This window comes from Trichogramma pretiosum, unplaced genomic scaffold (genome assembly GCF_000599845.2).
Source record: "Trichogramma pretiosum strain Unisexual culture from Peru unplaced genomic scaffold, Tpre_2.0 scaffold36, whole genome shotgun sequence".
Lineage (NCBI taxonomy): Eukaryota > Metazoa > Arthropoda > Insecta > Hymenoptera > Trichogrammatidae > Trichogramma > Trichogramma pretiosum.
This window is the reverse complement of record NW_019641685.1, coordinates 1594103-1613146: the sequence shown is the minus strand read 5'-3', so window position 1 is coordinate 1613146 and position 19044 is coordinate 1594103. Positions and strand designations below refer to the sequence as shown.

Here is a 19044-nt window from a genome sequence, read left to right as displayed (position 1 = left end):
AGGCGTTTGCATCGAACTTTTGAGGATTTCTCGTTTCTCTGGTGCGAGAGATCAAGATGGAGGACATCGATATTACATTTGACGTCGGCTCTGCAGATTCGCCAGCTTATATGCTCTTGTTTTTCTTATTTTTGGCATTAAATATTATTTTGTATACGTAAGGAATCAAGAACAAAGAGCAATAAAGTTGAAGTCGATGTCATTTAATAAGCCGCTCTTCTCCTAAACAAATCGCGTCCTTCTTTACTATCTCGCAAATGAAAAAGTGAGCTTGAACGCGTCGCCGAAGCTTTCCGACTAGAAGAATCAAGTTTCATTCACACGAATCGAGCTTCAACAACAAATTACGCGTTATAATGCAACACGACGCTAGAAAAAAGTAATCTCTAACGAATCGTATAAATTGGATCGTACACAGAGAGCTCATCTCAGAGAGAAAGTCACGCAGCTCGCTCGAGGCCGCGCCTGTCTCTCAAATCTATATAACTATCCTCCATCTTGATGACTCGCTCGTCGAGGTATGTATACATAAGTATCGATGCTTCTCCTTGCTAGTCGCACAAGCCGAAAGCTCACAACGATGCAAATTCTTACGAGCCAAGTCGTTAAACAAAAAGAGCCTAGCTGCTCGATGGGCGGAGGGCGCCTCGCAAACGTCAAATTCTGTATTCACTCGGCGAGTCTCGCTGCCGCGGGCTAATTATATGTAATCGAGTTCTTTGTTTTCTCGCTCGCAGTCGTGTATCGAAAAATAAATCGAAAAGGTGCCAAAGACGCGACGATACAGCGTCACGAATACAGTTCCAGATCGAACAGGAATACATGTATCGCGTATCGAGCGATATAATATGCTTTCGAGCCTGCAGTGCTCGTATATAAGAAAGAAGGACGCCCGCGAGAAACGAAGAGGACTCGAGCGGCGAGGACTCGAACTTCGATAAAAAAGCCACACATACACACGCACGTCGACAACAAATGTATTAGAGAACTCTGGGTATAGCACGAAGAGCACACATACACACGTGTAACATGTGTGAGTGTATATAAAAAGGTCGCTTTTATGTGCGCGCCCGAGCGAGGGGAGTCGACCGCGGCGGCCCCGACGCTCTGCGCACAGCCGATCGCTGATTGGTCGAAAGGGGGCAACGAGGCGACTGCGACGCGCACGCAGTACGACGTACTATAATGTACCCGTACGTACGTATACGACCCGGGGCTTCCCCCAACCCCTCGTTGTATATTATTAAAGCGAGGCTGCTCGTGGCCCTCGTTGTTGTTGATCGTCATTTAACGTTCTCTCTCTCGCTCGCTTGTGCTGTGTACTGTGTACTGTGTATACCGAAGCGCACGCATAGAGCTGAAAATCCATTGGGCATACAGTATTCGGAGTCTTGCGTGTATATTCAAATGGAAGTGGAGGAGAGAGAGAGAGAAAAGGGAGAGCTTTTAGGGCTAAGCCCTGGCTCTATACATATTGGAGCTCTCTCTCTCTCTCTCTCTCTCTCTCTCTCTCTCTCTGCGTAACGATCAGTGCTCGTCGCAGGGCTTTGGCGCCACCGTCTCTTGCTCTCTCTCTCTCTCTCTCTCGTCGTGTATATATATGTGCTCGATCGAGCCCCGGTTCCCCCGTTGTATCATCGCATATATATACCAGCTCGTCTCTAAATTCTCTCTCTCTTTGATGCTCGGCTCTGCTCGTGTTCGCGTTCGGGCTCTTCCGTCGCCTGCAGCGCTTGTCGGCTCTATATATACAGCGTCTATATATATATTTTCGATCCTTATGAACGTTACGTACAGTTCAAGCAAGGGTCAACATACCTCTATTACGTATATGTTATAAGGTATAGCGACTTTTCGTGGCTTGTATCTCTCGTGTACGCACGTGCACGCTTTTACCCTTTGTATTCCTCCAACGCGTATATCCTTATTATCGATCGTAACGAACGAATCATTAAGCAGCCGTTCTCTTATTTATGACGAAAGGCCATGGATCTAGTTTTCTATACGTATAGTTTTACGTTAAATAATTGATGTAAGGCAAATGATTTTCAATGATTTTACACTGCCATATGAAATAACGCGTGTTTCTAGCGTCGATTATTGTCGCGTTTTGGAATTGCGCGAATAGAAAGAGAACCTCGTGTATTAACGTGTACGTATAATACGTATGAAAAAGGGGAACAAACTCGCTGTAGCTGCGCTGCCGCTGCGAGGGGAATTTTTCCCTCGGCCTTATACATAAGTACACCGGTATGTATGTATATACAGCGACGAACGAAGAGATGCGAGGGATGAGAGAGACACGACGACTACCACAGGGGTATATATATACATACACCACGATGAGGAGATGCAGGAATGATCCCCTCCACTCGGTTTCACGCGTTCGCCCCAAGCTACTGCTGCGACGTAGTTGCAATGATATAAGCTGCCGAAAGGCACGGAAAAACTACGAGCGAGACTACGCGTGTCTCTGTGTGTATGTGTATACGCAGAGCTCGATGATTTGCTCGAAGGTCGATACTGTGTATTTACGCATGCGGCTCGTCGTCGGTGCGTAGCTTTTTTTTTTTTTTACGTCGAGCTTGAAAATTATCTATCGATTTTCATTCCGAGTCGAGTTTTGTAGCCGGGCGGGGGCGGCGCAGCTTTTCGTTTGTCTGCCTGCCAGCCACGCGGGGGGTATATATGCAGACGAGAGCTTGCGCAGCTTCGTATACGTAATTGCGCGCAGAAGTGAAACTTCTGTAGGTGTGTTTATATTGAGTTTTATGCGGGGGCCGTAGTCGATCTATACGGAACCCGAGCGAGGAGAGAGAGTCTCTACGTCGCTTCGAGTTTCACCGCTAGATGTCGCGATCGAATCCCGCAAGTAAAAACTCAATCGTCAGAAGTTAATTGGTTGCCACGTCCAAATTTTACACAATGATTACAGCCCCGGCTATCAGGTTCACTCAATAATCCAAGGATACCAATCATTGGTGCTTGCGCCAATCACGCAAAATTACGTCTATATAGTAATGAGCTACTCGTGAACTGCCTCGCGCTTCGCAGTTCCGATGCCTATATGATGATTTTACATCATCGTAAAGTAAAATAAATCGATCGATTTCGCGGTGCAGGTGTGTGTGATGGGCAGCCTCTCGACGCGAACGATGAATTTGCGTACAAAATCATCTGTCTATACGCGTATTCAAAGAGAGAGAGAGAGGAAGAGAGAGAGAGAGAGAGAGAGAGAAAGAGAGCGACCGGCACAGGTCGCAAAGCCCACCCGCGCGCGCAAGGATAATAGGATTGCACTATATGTTATACGCCTGTTCTGTAGTGTACGTGCGCGCGCACGAAAAATCGATCCGGGCGCGTGTATAACATAGTATACGTATAGGACGTTTTAAGCTGTGCCGTATATGATGTACACAGCGCATAATATAACGCGTGGAAAGGACTATATATAGCTATATACGCGTGATATGTGCGCATGTCTCTGCGCGCGTACTCGTGTACGCGTCCTGGGCACACTCCACTTAATGGATATAAGATCTGATTTTGGTACTTGAGCATGTATAAGAGTACTTGAGTGGATAGAGTCGCGGAAAAACTCGAGACGTATCGTGCAAAGCAGTCGTTGAAAGCTCGGCTTCTGCAGTTGTAGATCGATTGTAATGTTCGTAATGTACAAAATGAATGCTTTTATTTACTTCTTTTCTTCACAAAACGATGTACATACATAAGTGTAGTTAATTGGATCAGCGAATGACCAGGTGCCAGTGAATGTTAACCATTTTTGAAACGATACAATGAAAAGCCATCAAAAATATATCGCCGCTGCTTATACAGTAAAAACGCACCTCATCGAAATGCCGCGAAGAAAAACACACATCTATGAAAGATCATGATATTTTTGACATGATACGTTAAATCGTGACTCGATGAGAAGTGTGTTTATTTTTAGCATTTTACATTTTACAAACGGGGTTTTTTTCGTAGTGTTTTTCACTAGTTTCTTTTCATAAGGACCGTCGATATAATTGTATGGACGTTATTCAATTCTTTATAGCGAACGATGCGTCTTGTGTTCCTCTGTCGCGATCATCGATATAACTAAGAAAAAAGCATAATGAGTATCGCATGCCATCAAAAATGGCTATTCACCGATCGAAAGCTCCTAATTAGTATGGTCCAAGTTTCCTACGGAAGCTTTAAGAAAGCCAAGTTCGACGCGTGACTCGCGCACTATTAGACCCGCCCAAATCTCGTGGCGCGCGCGATCTCGTACATAAATATCAATTATGCCGTACCGCGACGATCGCGCAATTATATCGTATCGATATATTTTCCGTATAAACCATCTTATGCTATATAGAGTCTATCCATGCACGGCTTCCTTGACCACTATATGTGTATCTAGGTGTGAACGCACATCTGCTTTAACGCTTAGATAAGCACAGTTCCTTATACGCGTTCGAGCTGCATATCTTCGTTACACAGCGTAGGATGCGTCGCGTTCATCCATCATACGTATCTTGGCTTTGGGTAAACAATGACACACGCCTGGGAGATATCACGCGCGAGCTGCGCAAGACACGGATCGAGGTTCACTTCCAAAATCAAGTTTCACGACATCGTATATAAAGTGCGGTCTCGGCCGATCGAAAATTCCTCATAAAAAAGTCGAGAGACGAAAAAACAATTAATGCCATATATACGATTGGTCGATCGGTGTCAGAAAGTCACGCGCCCGATCTGATCGCGGCTCTTTTCTATCCGAGTTTCCGTGGCGGCTTAATGTCTTGGCTCCGCCTTTAAAATAAACTCTAATTACTGCTCTAGGCGGGATCTATGATCTGTCGAATTAACGAAAGCCGCGCGAGGGCTCGTCCGATAGTCGATCTCTTTCGGGGACTACAATTATTGTTGATAGTTCGTTCGGTATTTTTCTTACCGACGACGCAATAAAACACATTGAGTTACGACCCGTACGATAAAAAGTAACGATACCAACTCGAAGAGAGATTATATATAGGCTATTCTAATACGAGAAAGAGGGTCTGTAAAGATCCACTGCTTGAGACAAAAAGAGTCGGAGAAAGGCTCGAGGGGCCCAACGCAACGATAGCTGTTTCTCACTCGCATATGCCCTATATGCATTCGTCGTTCGCGCCTTGCGGACGACTCGGCCGGAGAAGCGGGCCTAATTGTTGTTATAGAATGTTGGGCGTTATTTCGCGCGGTCGAGACAAGTTTACCAATTCGAAATATGCCTCGTGAACCTGTCGGCGCGCTCGAGAACTCGTTTGCGATCGAGAGCACTGCGCAAAAACTCGGTGCATTATAAATACGTAGTTTCGTCGTAGTTTTTTCATATTGAAACTACTTTATAGCGATTTATCGAGCTAAGAGACTCCATTGAAACTATAAGGTATATGAAATTGAGTCAAAAGAGCGGGTGCGGGTAATTAACTCGTAAAACAATGAATTTCCGGCGTAACGAATGACAAAACGAAATTTGCAGGCCTGCTAATCTGTCGAGTGGATTTTATAGCAGAAAAAACACGTGGCGACGACGCGATCGGCACTATACCTATTATAGCTGTGCTTCGCGTGCGACCAATTCCTCGATGTTAACTGATCGAGTGCATAAAAGTTTAAGAGAACGAGATTTCGGAACTCAATTGGTGTAGTTTTTGCTAGCAAAAATTATACGAGACGCATCCATGGACGGACGGACAGATGCGCGCGTGTCTTGCTTCTATTCTGGCAGGTTATGTCATCGATTTCGCGTTTTGTGCAGCTCTCGATACTTATGCGCGCCTGATCCACGATACAACGATTCGAGGCTTGGCTGGGGCCAAAATTCGGAATAGTCGCCATCCGCGTATTAATAAAGTTGGTACTTCCACTGGTATTTTCATCCCTGCCGCGGGGACACCAAATCCGCGCAGAGTATGCGCGATTCGACGCGATGTTTGTGTAAGATTCTTCAGTGCAGCATGACATATATACCACAAAAAACAGAATTTCGTCAGATACTTATATGCCAAGTACTTATATATTTTATAGACGCGGAGAGGCTTTTCGCACGGTACCCAATGTTTGCGTTTAATAATAATAAAGCGAGGGAGAGCGCGAATTATGCGCGCGTATAATAGATCAGCTATAATAACAAACTTATAATCACTGGGGCCTAATATGGTAGGGATAAGAGAGGACTGTGCCGAGGAATAGGGGAGATGTTCTGTAATACAGCACACTCATATAGTGTATATAGGGAGAGCAGCAGCACAGTCGCAGATCGAGTGGATCTCCTGACTATACATACATGTGCGAGGCGACGACTGTGGATTATATATGTGTGCGTGTATGTAAGTACGGAGTGCGGACTGCGCACGGAATCGTGAGAGAGAGAGGAGAGAGACGGAAATACCATGCCGTCGGTGCATGTAAAACTCGCTTACTATTCTCTCTTTCTCTCTCTCGCGTGTGTGCATATCCAATCCTCTCTCTTCTTCTTCTTCATCGTCTCTTTCTCTCTCCCCCCACTTCGTAGCCGCGTTCGTATCGAATCGTCGTCGCTTCGGCACAGCTCGGCTGAAATCGGCCTTACTCATACACACTATATACAACAACACAGCGCCTCAAACGCGAATTTGCGCGTTTACTTCTCTGCGTGAGCTGTATACAGTACGTCTGTGTGTGTTACTTACACATGTATACGCGAAACGTTGTAATTGTAGTAGTGGTAAGTAGGGTGACGGCACCAATGAATGAATGACCCCCAATGAATGAATGACCAAGAAAAGATTAAAATTAAAATATGAAAGGAAATTTTAACCCATGTCAAAAAATTATTTTTATTTTGTTGATGCTTGAAGTTTGAAATACTATGATCAGTTTTAGTTAAACTAGCTTCACTTTTTCACAAAAATTCATAAAGAGTCGATAGTGAATGAATATATTCATTTACTGGGATAATGCGACTTGGCATGGCGCGATACCAGTAAATGAAAAGACAATATTTTTGCCGTCCCGCCAATGTTTGAGGTTAGGTCGCAGACGATGCAGGCAGGGCGCAGTGCGTACATCGTTTAGATTTACGTTAATTATAGGCTAATTTTAACTTAATTTAAACTAGTTATTGACGATGGCTAAAACCGAAACGAACAAAGGTGCTAAACGTAAAATAAAAACTGTGAAAAAAACTGGACATAATGTCGATAAAATTCCCAACCTCTCAATGCTTTCTCATGATGTAATTCATTCATTCACTGGGTCCAGAGTATTCATTGATTGGTTCTTTACCATTCATTCACTGGGGTATCCCATTTTATTGAGTTATATCATTTATAACTTTATGAAATATTATTTTTCATGTATTTCAATTTTTTTATTTATGAAATAAGTCCTAACGAACACAAATTTGAATGCAAGCTAGGAATTAATGCAAATTTAGATTTTAGATCAATTGATTATAAGCATAATTTTGTGAATCCATTCATTCACTGGTGCCGCCACCCTATACAGTACCTACTGCTCGTGCGCGTCCGATCTCCGCCGAGTGCTGCTTCAGTCTGGCACGAGGCTTCGTACGATTCGAACGTGTCCGTGTCTTATTCGCACATTTTTATTAATACTCCGAACTTCGTTTCCTCTTTTTTTTTTAACGCGGGGGCTTCGTTCGTGCACAGTGGTAAACCCCTTCTCCCTCTAACGTATGTATAGGGGAAACACGAGTCTCCTTTTATAAATAATATACGAATCCTGAATGAACGTTCGAAAAGGTTCGTCCAACCGTTCGTGTCCGTACGCGCGTGTGTGTCGTGTCCGTAACCGCGTGAAACTGTTGTAATATAATTTTTTTACCAAAAAGTTTCGTGTAGTGTATAAGGAGTGTGCACGCGGTGAAATATATATAAAATATATCAACAATAACAACAACAACAACAGTGAAAGAGAGAGTGTATGTGTGCAACTGTGCTTTTTCGCAGTGTAAAAAGTGCAAGTGAATATTATATAGAAACTCCGCTCGCCAAGCCGACGACGACTTTCGTGTAGCAAAAGAAAGAGAGAGAAAGAGAGAGATACGAGGAGAGAGAAAGAAGCAACAAGGCGCGCATGGCGCTGGCGCTCGTTGCTCTGGCTACTGCTATTGCTGCCGCCACCACCACCACCAGTCACCACCACCACCACCACTGTGCCTCCGCCGAGTCGTTATTATTATAATCCAGCCCTGCACACGGTATTCTAGGGCCTGGGCTGGAGTCGACTGCAGCAGCAGCAGAGCTAGTAGTAGGCCTCTCTTCTTCGTGCAAAAACTGTGTCCGTGTCTCTCTCTCTGTGAGCGTCGTCGAGCCGAGTATATGAACTTTTATACTTAAAAAAAGAAATAAAGCCAAGCGAGGCCCCTCGCTCGATGCGATCATGCATAACTCATCGCCGCAGTCGTCGTCGCGTGAGAGAGTGACGACGAATCTCAGGATCGTATACAGTGTCGCGTTCTGCGTGTGAGTAGTCGCGTGTGCGTGTGTGTGTGTTGTTGTACCAGTGTACGTAATATAGCCTCGTATCGTAGGCTTTTTTCTGCCGAGGATTCTCGGTGGACACCAACGCCGGTGTGTGACATTTTGTATAGTAATTGGATACACTGCGATATAGAATAGGATAACTCGAGTGTTATCTGTCATTAAATTTGACGCACAACAATTTTCAAAGAGATACACACGCGCACGCAACGTCTGTATTGAGCCAGTAAGTCATTCTATTGTTCTTTTCTTTGTTTATCAATTGTTTCGGGCCTGTCAATTTTCAAGCGAGAATTACTGTATTCGCTCGATAAGTTGTGTAAATAATTCAACATTTTTCATTAATTAATCGCGTAAAGAATCATTCGAATTAACCAGAAGTTCGCGAACAATTGAAATAACTCTCGTACAGACAAAAAATTTCAATTTCAAATCACATTACAACGCACGCACAATCGAATGCAGTACCATAGTACAGCGGTAATTCGTTATAAAAACGAGTCTCGTTTTCTTTGATTTCGGAGTAGAGGCCAATTTGACTCGGGGCAGAGAGCAGCAGCAGCAGCAGCAGCAGCAACAACAACGCTCTACTCGCACCACTCGCGAGAACGAGAGAATGAGAAAAAGGGCTGCCCTCGGCACATCGTAATCATTGTGTATACGAAATATATATACAGTGCCGTGCGGCAAAGAGAGAGAGAGAGAGAGAGAGAGAGAGAGAGCGATTCAAGAAGGAAACGAAAAAAGAGGCGCAGCAACGCGCACACAACTGCATATAATACACAACCATTTGTAAATGTGTATATGTGTGTGTGTGCCTCGCGTTGTATATTGCCTTTATGGTATATAAAAGACGGGAGGCGCGGTCTCCCTCTCGACTGTCTCTCTCTCTCTCTCTCTCTCTTTCACTCGCGTTTTCTTACACACATACACACTGCTCACATGCTCGTGTTTATAGTAGTATTTGTAAGCTGTACAAACTACAGTCGTTTTAGGCCCCGAGTTCGGCGCGCGAGTAAAGGTCTACTATATAGCACTCGTCTGTGCGGCTCGTTTCTCGTAGACCCATGCGGTCGCGCAGCGCGCACTATATGCGGCACGAGTGTCTCGCAATTATTTTTTGTTGTCGTTGTAGCCGCAGCTTCTTGAATCGCGGCGCGCCGATGCGATTTAGTTTTCCTGATATTGGGTTCACTTTTTCAATTTTTGAATCGATATTCGTAGCGATGATTGAAATTGTCTCTCTGCTTTGTCTCTTTGCACACATATCTCTGAAATTATGGTACGATAATGAAACATAAATATCATACGATAACTGACGTAATTTTATGATTTCAGCATGTTTCGGTTATAGTTCGATAGCTCGATAACAATTAAAAAAAAAAAAAGAGCCGAAACAGCAACAACGCATATATACCGAAACATGGACGGAATAAGCAAACGTCGGACGTATCTGCGCGAGGTGAAGCCGCACTTGATATGTCCGCTCTGCCGAGGATATCTTATCGACGCGACGACCGTCGTCGAGTGCCTGCATTCCTGTAAGTGTTCGGCGAGCCATCTCTCTATCGCATCATATATATATTTTTTATTTTATTTGTTTGTCAACACAGCTATCGAATTCAGCTTGCGTATAAATATAATAAAAATTATAATCTCTCTCTGTCTGTCCAACAGTTTGCCGTAGTTGCATAATCAAGCATCTGAGGAGAGAGGCTCAATGCCCGTCGTGCAAGCAGCTCCTCAACACAGCCAAGCCAAATATCAAGTGCGTAATTATTATTATTATTATTATTACAACGCTACATATAATATATCGCCGAATATGCGGACTAATTTTTGTGTCGCTTTGATTTGGTGCGCAGAGCCGACAAAACCCTGCAGGACATAGTGTACAAACTGGTGCCGGGCCTCTACCAGCTGGAGATGAAGCGACGAAGGGAGTTCTACAGTAAACATCCCGATCACGGTAAGGGTTGTCATCGGTCTTTCGCGCGGTTATTTTGAAATACATATACCAATATGCCTTTCTCCGCGGCGACGCATATATATTTATTTACATTGAATAGATGACGTACGCGAAACTATATTCACGCGACGCTCGCAATTGGTGTGTGTATATGTGCAGCATTGAGTTCGTTGCACCCGCGAGTGGCGGAGCACACACATACAAACACAGTATATGTACACACACATACACATAAAACGAAAGCCTCCGCGCGTGCATAAATATAACTAAATTTAGATCGTCGCTCGCGTTGCATTGTAAATTATATACGAACGCGTATGTATAATGGAGTGCGCGCGAATCAAAGGCAAAAGAAGAGGCACGAGAAAAAGAAAAGAACATCGCGTACATTGGATCGCAGGGAGGATTCGTTTTTTGGTGAGAAAACGTGGGTTTCGAGTTCAAGCTATTATCGAACAAGAAGAAATGTTGTATACACAATTTTTTTTTATAATGCTTACACTTATCCATTACCTTCGTAAAAAATACATCTAACAAAAGACTCATGAAAAAAAAAAGAAAGAAACAGAAAGAAAAACCCACAAATGTTATCCTCTTCGCAGTGTCGGCCTCGCTGAAAAGCGAATCGTCGTCCACGCTTGACCGTTTACAGCACGCTAAGACAGTTACTACTGCTACCAACGATGCGAACTTGAGATACATTGCGAGGCAGTACCATCTGTTGAGCAGTGGTAAGACAACGAGATAAATAAAACGACCATTGACCATTTTTTTCTTTTTTATATATAAATAATAATAGTTGCTCGATTACCATATAGATTGATTAATTGGTTTATTTTTGTATGATATCATTTTTCGATCATCATCATCATCATTTTGCTCCACCAATATTTATATTACTGTATCTTTGATGTAGCTTTTATTGTATATTATATATTTCCATATCGATATAGCAAGTTGAAGTAACAGATCAAAATTAATCTTAACGAAATCGTGTTTAAATCCCTATTAGTGAATTGCTTATCGCATATAGAGGTTTTATTGTTGCTGCGATTGGGGAATATCAGAGTGAAATTTGATTGACGATTTTTGAACTGTTGACTTGAAATGTACATATAGTATGATACGTTATTTATTTACTTGGCTGAGTACAGCTGATGCGCTTGTATCATAGTTTTTTAGACATAAATAGACTTCGACGCCGACACAATTAATCAAGGATGAAATCGGACGATGTAAAAAAATAAATAGATAAACAGCTTTGCCAATTCGATTGACACGTGGACATGCGGAAGAAAATTGTACAAAACAGGATGAATCGATACACAGACGCTTGACACGCACTTTAGATTATATGATAAATGAAAAATTCACGCAATCACACGCATCTTAACAAATTTTAAGCTCTTTGATTAGTCAAAACGAAGCGTTGGCAGCTCGCATGTAGCTAATAATACACACACGATTTTTTATGTCACTCATCCAATTTCACCTTTCTTTTTTTTTTGGTTGTTGTAAGTATAATTTGCGCTCGGTAAAAAGCAATTACTGAACGAGCGGATCTTGCAGTTGTTTTTTTTTTATTCTTACTTATTATTATTTTTCTTAACAAACCGCAAAATTACATACACACGCATTATAAATCCGCTCAGTGGCGGACCGAACGATATTGATTCTTTCTCTCTCTTTTTGGCCAATATCTACAACAACACAGCCGACGCTACGACGCCGGAACAGCGAGGCGAGGACGTGAGCGGACGCCTGATATTCGCGCCCGAGGACGCGATAAGCCTGAGCCTCGAATATCTGCCGACCGGCGCCGATCCTCTCCTGCTGTCCTCGAGCATGGACTACAACAACGACATCGAGGGAAGCAGCGGTAAGGACTCTGCCGCGGCTGCGACTCCCGACTCGGTCAAGCAGGAGCCGTCGCAACAGCCACCGAATCAACAGCAGCTTCAGCTTCAACAACCACAACAACAACAAGGGTCCAATGATGGTGGCGGCGGTGCCGCTTCGAATTTACGACGCTACCTGCAGTGTCCGGCCCTCGTCACCATAGCCCATCTGAAAAAGTTCCTCGCGCTCAAGTACAACGTCGACGTGACGAGATTCAACATCGACATCTGCCACAGGCGGGCCTCGCTGCCCGACCACTGGACCCTCATGGACGTCGCCTACATCTTCGCCTGGAAACGAGTGAGTTGAGCTCGACGAAAAGCTTCGAGCGATCGCTTTCGATCGATACTCACCCATGTTGTTATGTCTCTCTCGTCTCTAGAACGCCCCCATACAGTTCTTCTATCGGATAACTCAGGAGGTGCTCGAGGCACCGACCAGCGACCGGCCCTCGACTCCTGGCCTGGGAGCCACCCAGCCGCTCACCGAGCAGGAGGCAGCGAAGACCCCTTGCGTCGTCGACCCCGAGCCCGAACCCGTCAAACCGATTCCCAATCTCAAGCCCCTTCCCGAGTTTCCGGTCATCAAGAGTAATAGCAGTAGTATTAGTGGTAGCGCGGAAAAACCGCAACGGTCGACCAGTCCCAACAAACGCTCCTCGTCCGGTTCGCCCAAGGATCATCGTCATAATAATCATCATCATCATCATCAACACGGCAACAGCAGCAAATCGTCTCCGCCGAACCTGATAAGAGCCGAGGAGGCCATGAAACAAGTCAAGAGTCCCATCAAGATAATGAAGAATTCCGAGGGTCGTTATCAGGTCTTGCGGACCGATACGCCGCCCGGCAAGACGAGCCCGGTGCTGAACGAAAAGATCCAATCGGCGCCACCCGCGGAGTTCAGCGTCGTAAGTATCGGGGACGGTGCCAACAGCAACGGCAGTGTGAAAATCACGCTGAAGCAGTGCACCCCCGGCAACAGCAACAATGCCGCCGCTGCTGCCGGCCCAAAGAAGCCAAAAGTCATTAACAATACCCTGCTAAAGAGTTCCGATCACGTTAATCGCAATGCGCAGGGTGAAAAGATGAAACGCAAGGTCTCGTTCGGTGCCGACGAGGCCGCCTCGTCGTCGTCGTCGTCGTCGGGCCCGACGCCGGCCAAGCAAGCCAAACGACCGGAGAACGACAAGAAGCAGTTTCTGCACAGCTTCCGACTCACGGCTAAGCACGGCCAGGAGGGGGGTAAGACGAAGACCAAAGAGGCAGTCCCGAGCGTCGAGGAGCAGGTCAGGAACATCATACGCAACGGCGAGGCCAATCGTCATCTGCGGAACAGCTTGATCGAGGACTCGCCGACAAAGAAACGCCCGGAGACGACTACGACGACGACGACGACGACGACGACGACGACGACGATCAAGCCGATCTCGACGAACATAGCCGATCGCCTGGGCGATCCCAAAGTCGTGCTCGAGAGCAAAGCCGAGAGCAGCGGCGCCGGCGGTGATGCCACCTCCGACCAGTCGCCCGTGGATGTTTACACCTTCCCGAGTTCTCCGCCCGTGCCGGTACCCGTTGGAGCCGTCAAGAGGAAGTGTCCGCCCGGTTTGCCCATATCCGAGATGCGCAAGAAGCAGTCGCAGTTGAATTTCCCGTCGATCGGCAAAAAGACGACGACGACGCCCGTCAATTCTCCGAAAGTCAGCGGACCACAGATTCAGCAGCCTACTCCGCCGAAACCGACGAGCACCCCCAAGACTTCGCCGGCTCTGTTTAGGGTTTGTATAAGCCAAACTTATTCGTGCTCCATTTTGCGAAACAAAATGTTTAATCGCTATCCTCTGTTGCAGCAGTATCAACAAAGTGTGCCCAAGAGCACGAGTAGTAATAGTGGTCAGAATTCGTCGCTCGTCACTTCACAGGTAGCCTCAGCTGTAACTACATTTTGCACCCCCACCAATGCGGGTAAAAATAGCGTAACCATTTCGACTAATACACGTAATATTCTCGACAAGTGCGGCCTCACGATACCGCCAAGTCTGAGCATTACCCTTAGTGGCCCGGAAACGCCGAGCCAAGATAGCCCGGACAATCGACCTCAGCCCCCGTCGAATCTCAATCCGAGTATCACCTTGAACGATACCTCGGTGGACACTAGGGTTCTGAAGGCGCTGAAATCCGGTCAGATTCGTCTGTCGCCCGTGACGAATTTCAAGCACTCGCAGCAGTCCTTCCCGAAGAAAGAGGACAGTCCGGTCAGAAGATCGACGCCGTCGCCAAAGAACGTCGCGGGCCCGAATTCCGCGAAAAATACACCTACGCCGAAGAACACGCCTGCGGGGAGAAGTACGCCTACGGGGAGAAGTACACCTACAGGGAGAAGTACGCCTACACCAAAAAATACACCCACGCTGAAGATTCCAACTCCAGCTTCAAAGCTCAAGACCAAATCTCCGCCGAATTGGGTGAGTAGATGATTTTGTTTTTTGGAGCAAACGTTTACACCGTTCGAGTTCTATAACTGTAATTTTTTCGTTGCAGCTACCAATTTATCCAAAGCCCAGCAAAGACATGTCTCCGAATTTTGGAAGCGGTCAGTTCGTGACGCTTCAAGGTGGACAAAAGTTTTATCGCGCTCCGCCGGGTTCATTGACGCCCGCCGCCAATCGATTTCCAGACATGCCGCCGCCACCTCGCGCTCCCGTTTACGCACCCGTGCTTTCGTCGGCTCATCAGGGCGGTTCTCGACCAGGTGCCAGCTACGCCAATATTCTTCAGAATTTTTATGCCACTAATCAAGCCCCGAAACTGGAACCATTTAACGCGCCCGGCAAGAAATTACAGGGACCGACGACGTCCAAGGAAGCGCAGAACCCTGCCGGTAAAACTCACATAGGAGCGCAATGCGTGCCTATCAAGCCTTCCAGAAGCGGTCCAGTCGCGGTGCCCAAAACGCACACCGGCGTTACTATCAAAGCTGTGACCAATAGCACGGCTTCCGCAGCCGCGACAGCTGCTCCGATTCCTGCGCTTTTATCTTCTTCGACAGCAGCGTCGTCTGGTCTTAAGATAACTAAAGTTGGCCCTCCAGCCAAGGAAAATGATAATACGGCGAGCGAAAGCAATACAAATAAAACGAAAGAGCCCGAGAACAAAGAAATAAAAGTCAAGGAATTGAATCAAGGTAATTTCATTTTATTTAATGGTAAAAAAGGTAGTATTTCAATAATATTTTTAATCATCATTTCATTTTCCGTTGAACAGCTCCCATAAAAACCGAGCAGCCATCAGACCAGTCTTTGTCAGAGCAATCTGATAAATGCTCATCATCTTCTGTAGTTAATGAACAAGACGATTCACATCGCGAATCAGCTAGTCCACGGGTAACTTCAACGGCTTCTCCGACTCCCCCGACAACAACGGAAAATAGTAAGACTGATAATAAAGTAAAACCCGAAAAACCAATTTCCGGATCTGAGGTAACTAGTAGCAACAAAAGTCCTGAGAGTCCTGACTCTAGTTCAGGAGTAGAGGAAAATGCGACTGATAATAGTAATAATGGTAAAACGATACCCAACGATAAAACAGATAAAACGGAAAAAACTAAAGATGACAAGACCGATCAGACGAAATCCGAGACGCAGTTGCCAAAAATAAAAGAAGAGGAAAAATCGGAGCAATCGGAATTAACCAAGTCCACTTCGAGTACCCTACAACAGCGATTTTTAGCGGCTTTTCCATCTGACGAGTGGTCTAACAATCCAGCAGCAGCTGAAAGATTCGGTGATTTTCTAAAGAGCCTTTCTACCATGTAAGAACAATCCAAGTGAATTTTCGTAAGTGTCTTGGAAAACAGAGTTTCATGAAAACCACGTGGAGTGCAATTTCACCTCATTAAACAGTTGATCTTGTCAGTTAGAGGATTCATTTTTAATCATCGTGTATTTGGTGTTGGATTTTTGGATAATTTTTCATAATTCCAATTGGATGGCATTTAGTTGGCAATTGAAAGTGACATACAGTTTTAATTGGTTATTTCATAAAGTAACCTTAGCCATGATAATTTATAGTGAAAAATCTACTATTAGGGTAGTCATTTTTCACAGTCTTAGAAATTTTCTTTTAAATTTACTTGTTAAATTTCAAAAGATTATTGTTTCGTAAGCATGAGTTGACGCAAATTTTATTGGTTTTGGAAAACAGTTCATGCTTATCAACTTAGGATTATAACCGGATTATCGACTGATACCGAATTATTCGTTTTGTAATTATTCATTTATGCACTGCTGCCAAAATAATACGTACAGTAAACTGTGCATTTTACCGAGTTTGATATCACATGTCGAATTCACAATGAAGTAGTTATTTGAACTTCATACTAGATACCACAATCAATATACTTTAAACGAAGAATACAATCTCGGTACAGTTTTGTAATATTAAATTGTGATAAGACGCGCTCTGTACTCTTAAAGAAGAAACAACATTTTTATATACTTGGACAAGCCATAATATAAGAATAGGTATAATGAATGTGCTCACCTTTACTTTTGTAAACTTATGCGTATGCATCATCATTCACTTGTTGTGTCATTTACAACACGGCAGTGAAAAATTGAAAAAAGCACGAATTCCTAATAATTATAATGCTAAAAAAAAAAGGTTACTATAATAATACCCACCATAATGAATTCAGTTCAAATGTTTTAAAGATTTCATTACTAAGACCTTTGCTCATTTACAAATACTTTAGACAAGACTATTAAAAGCTTGATTAAAGAAAAAATTGAATTACTTGAGAAATAAACAATTTTTCGTTACTTGCTCAATATGAATTCAAAGATTATATGTTCATAGACTTTCAAATGTTCATTGTTTTTTAAACCAAGTTTCATTACTTAAAAACATAAGATAATTTCCAATAAAGCAAATTGAAGGAGAGCCAATATTTGTTCCTTTACTTTTAGTCAACCATACTGTAGTTTTGGTTACTCATGCAATTTGGCATTGTTGAATATTTGATTTTAAACCTTTGAGTTTTTGTTATGATTTATAAGCGATATGCTCGTACTCAAGAAGAGTGAAATGATTTTGATTGACATATTGGCAATGTAAGAATTATCTTGTAATGAAATATCCTTACTTTTGAAAAATCTGTATAAGATTTGCATGGATGAGTACATTATTAAGGAAACATTTGAATAATAAACATTACAAAGAAGTAATGTAAAAATTATTGAAATATTTCTTGACTTTCGTGTACTCCTGTTCATGTAAGCAAAGTTTTTATTTTTTTTTTATTCAAGAGTAATTTTTATGTCACCATTAATAAATCCAAATTGAAATTATAAATTTTTCAGCATCTGATGTGAATGAAATTTCTAATTTTAATTGGAGGACCATTGATTGCATTAAATAACGTAGATGTCAGTTTTGGTTTTAAGTGTAAAATCACACGTAAGTTGAACATTTGTTTTATTTTTTAGTGACGTAACTATAATCATTTTTCACTTACTTATTAATTTGTGTAATTACCTTTCAAAATATCTGAGTACGAACATGCAAGTTTATACAAACGTAGATTTAAGTTTTAAAGAATGAAAATTTGATAACTATGAAGTTAGTTATATGAGTATAAGTTATAGTGCGAATTATCTTGTGTGCATATTGCTTACTTATCCACGATTGGAAAAAAGAGAACGTGGAACATTTGTAAGCTGCGGGGGATGCAAGATAATTACTGTACAATATAATTTAGTGAGTAAAATTTTATGGAAAAGATAATGTTTCGTTTGTAACGTTTATCGCGCATGAATAAACATCATCTTTACGATATATTTTACTGTAAACTTGTGTTTCCCCGCACTCCTATCATTGTATATCAGTCATAGCAAGTTCATCGCGAGCATGGAGATAATGATGATGTTAGACTTCGTTAAGTAAAATACTTATATTATATTCATTGAATATATACACACGCCATGTCCTCGCCTCGGACGAGCGAACGTGTAACATTTTTGTTAATTCTCTCTTTGTTTCAAAGACTGCATTTTGTCTATTCCAACGGAGCTAGAAGTTAGATTGAAGTACCGTCTATATGTGCTCGAGAGTAGCAAAATCCCCCGAAACATGTACTGCAACAAATGATACGATACACAATCATCGAGATCGACTTTGATGATATCGACGCGTACAGATTTTCTATACTCGCGGCACACCACTCGATTTGACCGGCTCCATGATACGACCAGAAGAAACAGAGCTCGCGGAATGGAACAAACATAATTATTTTTATGTTATATTAACATGTACATAATAATAGTAGAAATTCTCCACGTTAGACAGAGAGAAGTTCTTTTTTTTTGGTATCGACTTATTGTTCGCAGAAAAAGTTTGGCTTTAGATACTAGTGCAATGTAGCGCGCTTCGTATTATCGATCATGTATACGTATTTTATACATATTTTTTATAAAATTAAAAAATTGAATAAAGTTAAATAACATTCGTAAAATTCTTTGTTTATTGTCATTCACTTTCATTCATAACTAATAAATATTATTCATATTCTTCAGGCACTCGAATGAATTATCTCGAATCCACGAAGACTCAATTTTTCGCTATGAAAAACGAATTCAAGAACTAATAAAAAAAGAAG

At 43.2% G+C, this 19044-nt stretch overlaps 1 protein-coding gene across 5 annotated transcripts; it reads left to right on the top strand.

Moving 5' to 3' along the window:
* Window positions 1-6284: 6284 nt before the first annotated feature.
* LOC106659807 (polycomb group protein Psc-like) lies at window positions 6285-18820 on the top strand. 5 transcript variants are annotated; one of them, XM_023461160.1, is made up of 11 exons: window positions 7585-8745; window positions 9858-10060; window positions 10197-10287; window positions 10385-10488; window positions 12203-12687; window positions 12770-13297; window positions 13466-14167; window positions 14243-14854; window positions 14931-15573; window positions 15654-16200; window positions 17750-18820. In XM_023461160.1, the coding sequence occupies exons 2-11, from the start codon at window positions 9943-9945 to the stop codon at window positions 17754-17756; spliced, it is 3837 nt and encodes a 1278-aa protein (XP_023316928.1). In that variant the 5' UTR covers window positions 7585-8745; window positions 9858-9942; the 3' UTR covers window positions 17757-18820. The 5 variants fall into 5 exon arrangements, with proteins under 5 accessions (XP_023316926.1, XP_023316928.1, XP_023316927.1 ...); XM_023461159.1 differs by having other exon boundaries at window positions 12770-14167; window positions 14243-14311; window positions 14405-14854; XM_023461158.1 differs by lacking the exon at window positions 7585-8745 and adding an exon at window positions 6285-6362 and having other exon boundaries at window positions 12770-14167.
* The last annotated feature ends 224 nt before the right edge of the window (window positions 18821-19044 follow it).

Bases quoted from the DNA above. Each gene is read 5' to 3' on its own strand.
- LOC106659807 (XM_023461158.1), top strand. From the start codon at position 9,943: ATGGACGGAATAAGCAAACGTCGGACGTATCTGCGCGAGGTGAAGCCG. The intron at 12,688-12,769 runs GTGAGTTGAGCT...TCTCGTCTCTAG, and splicing joins ACATCTTCGCCTGGAAACGA to AACGCCCCCATACAGTTCTT. The intron at 15,574-15,653 runs GTAATTTCATTT...TCCGTTGAACAG, and splicing joins AGTCAAGGAATTGAATCAAG to CTCCCATAAAAACCGAGCAG.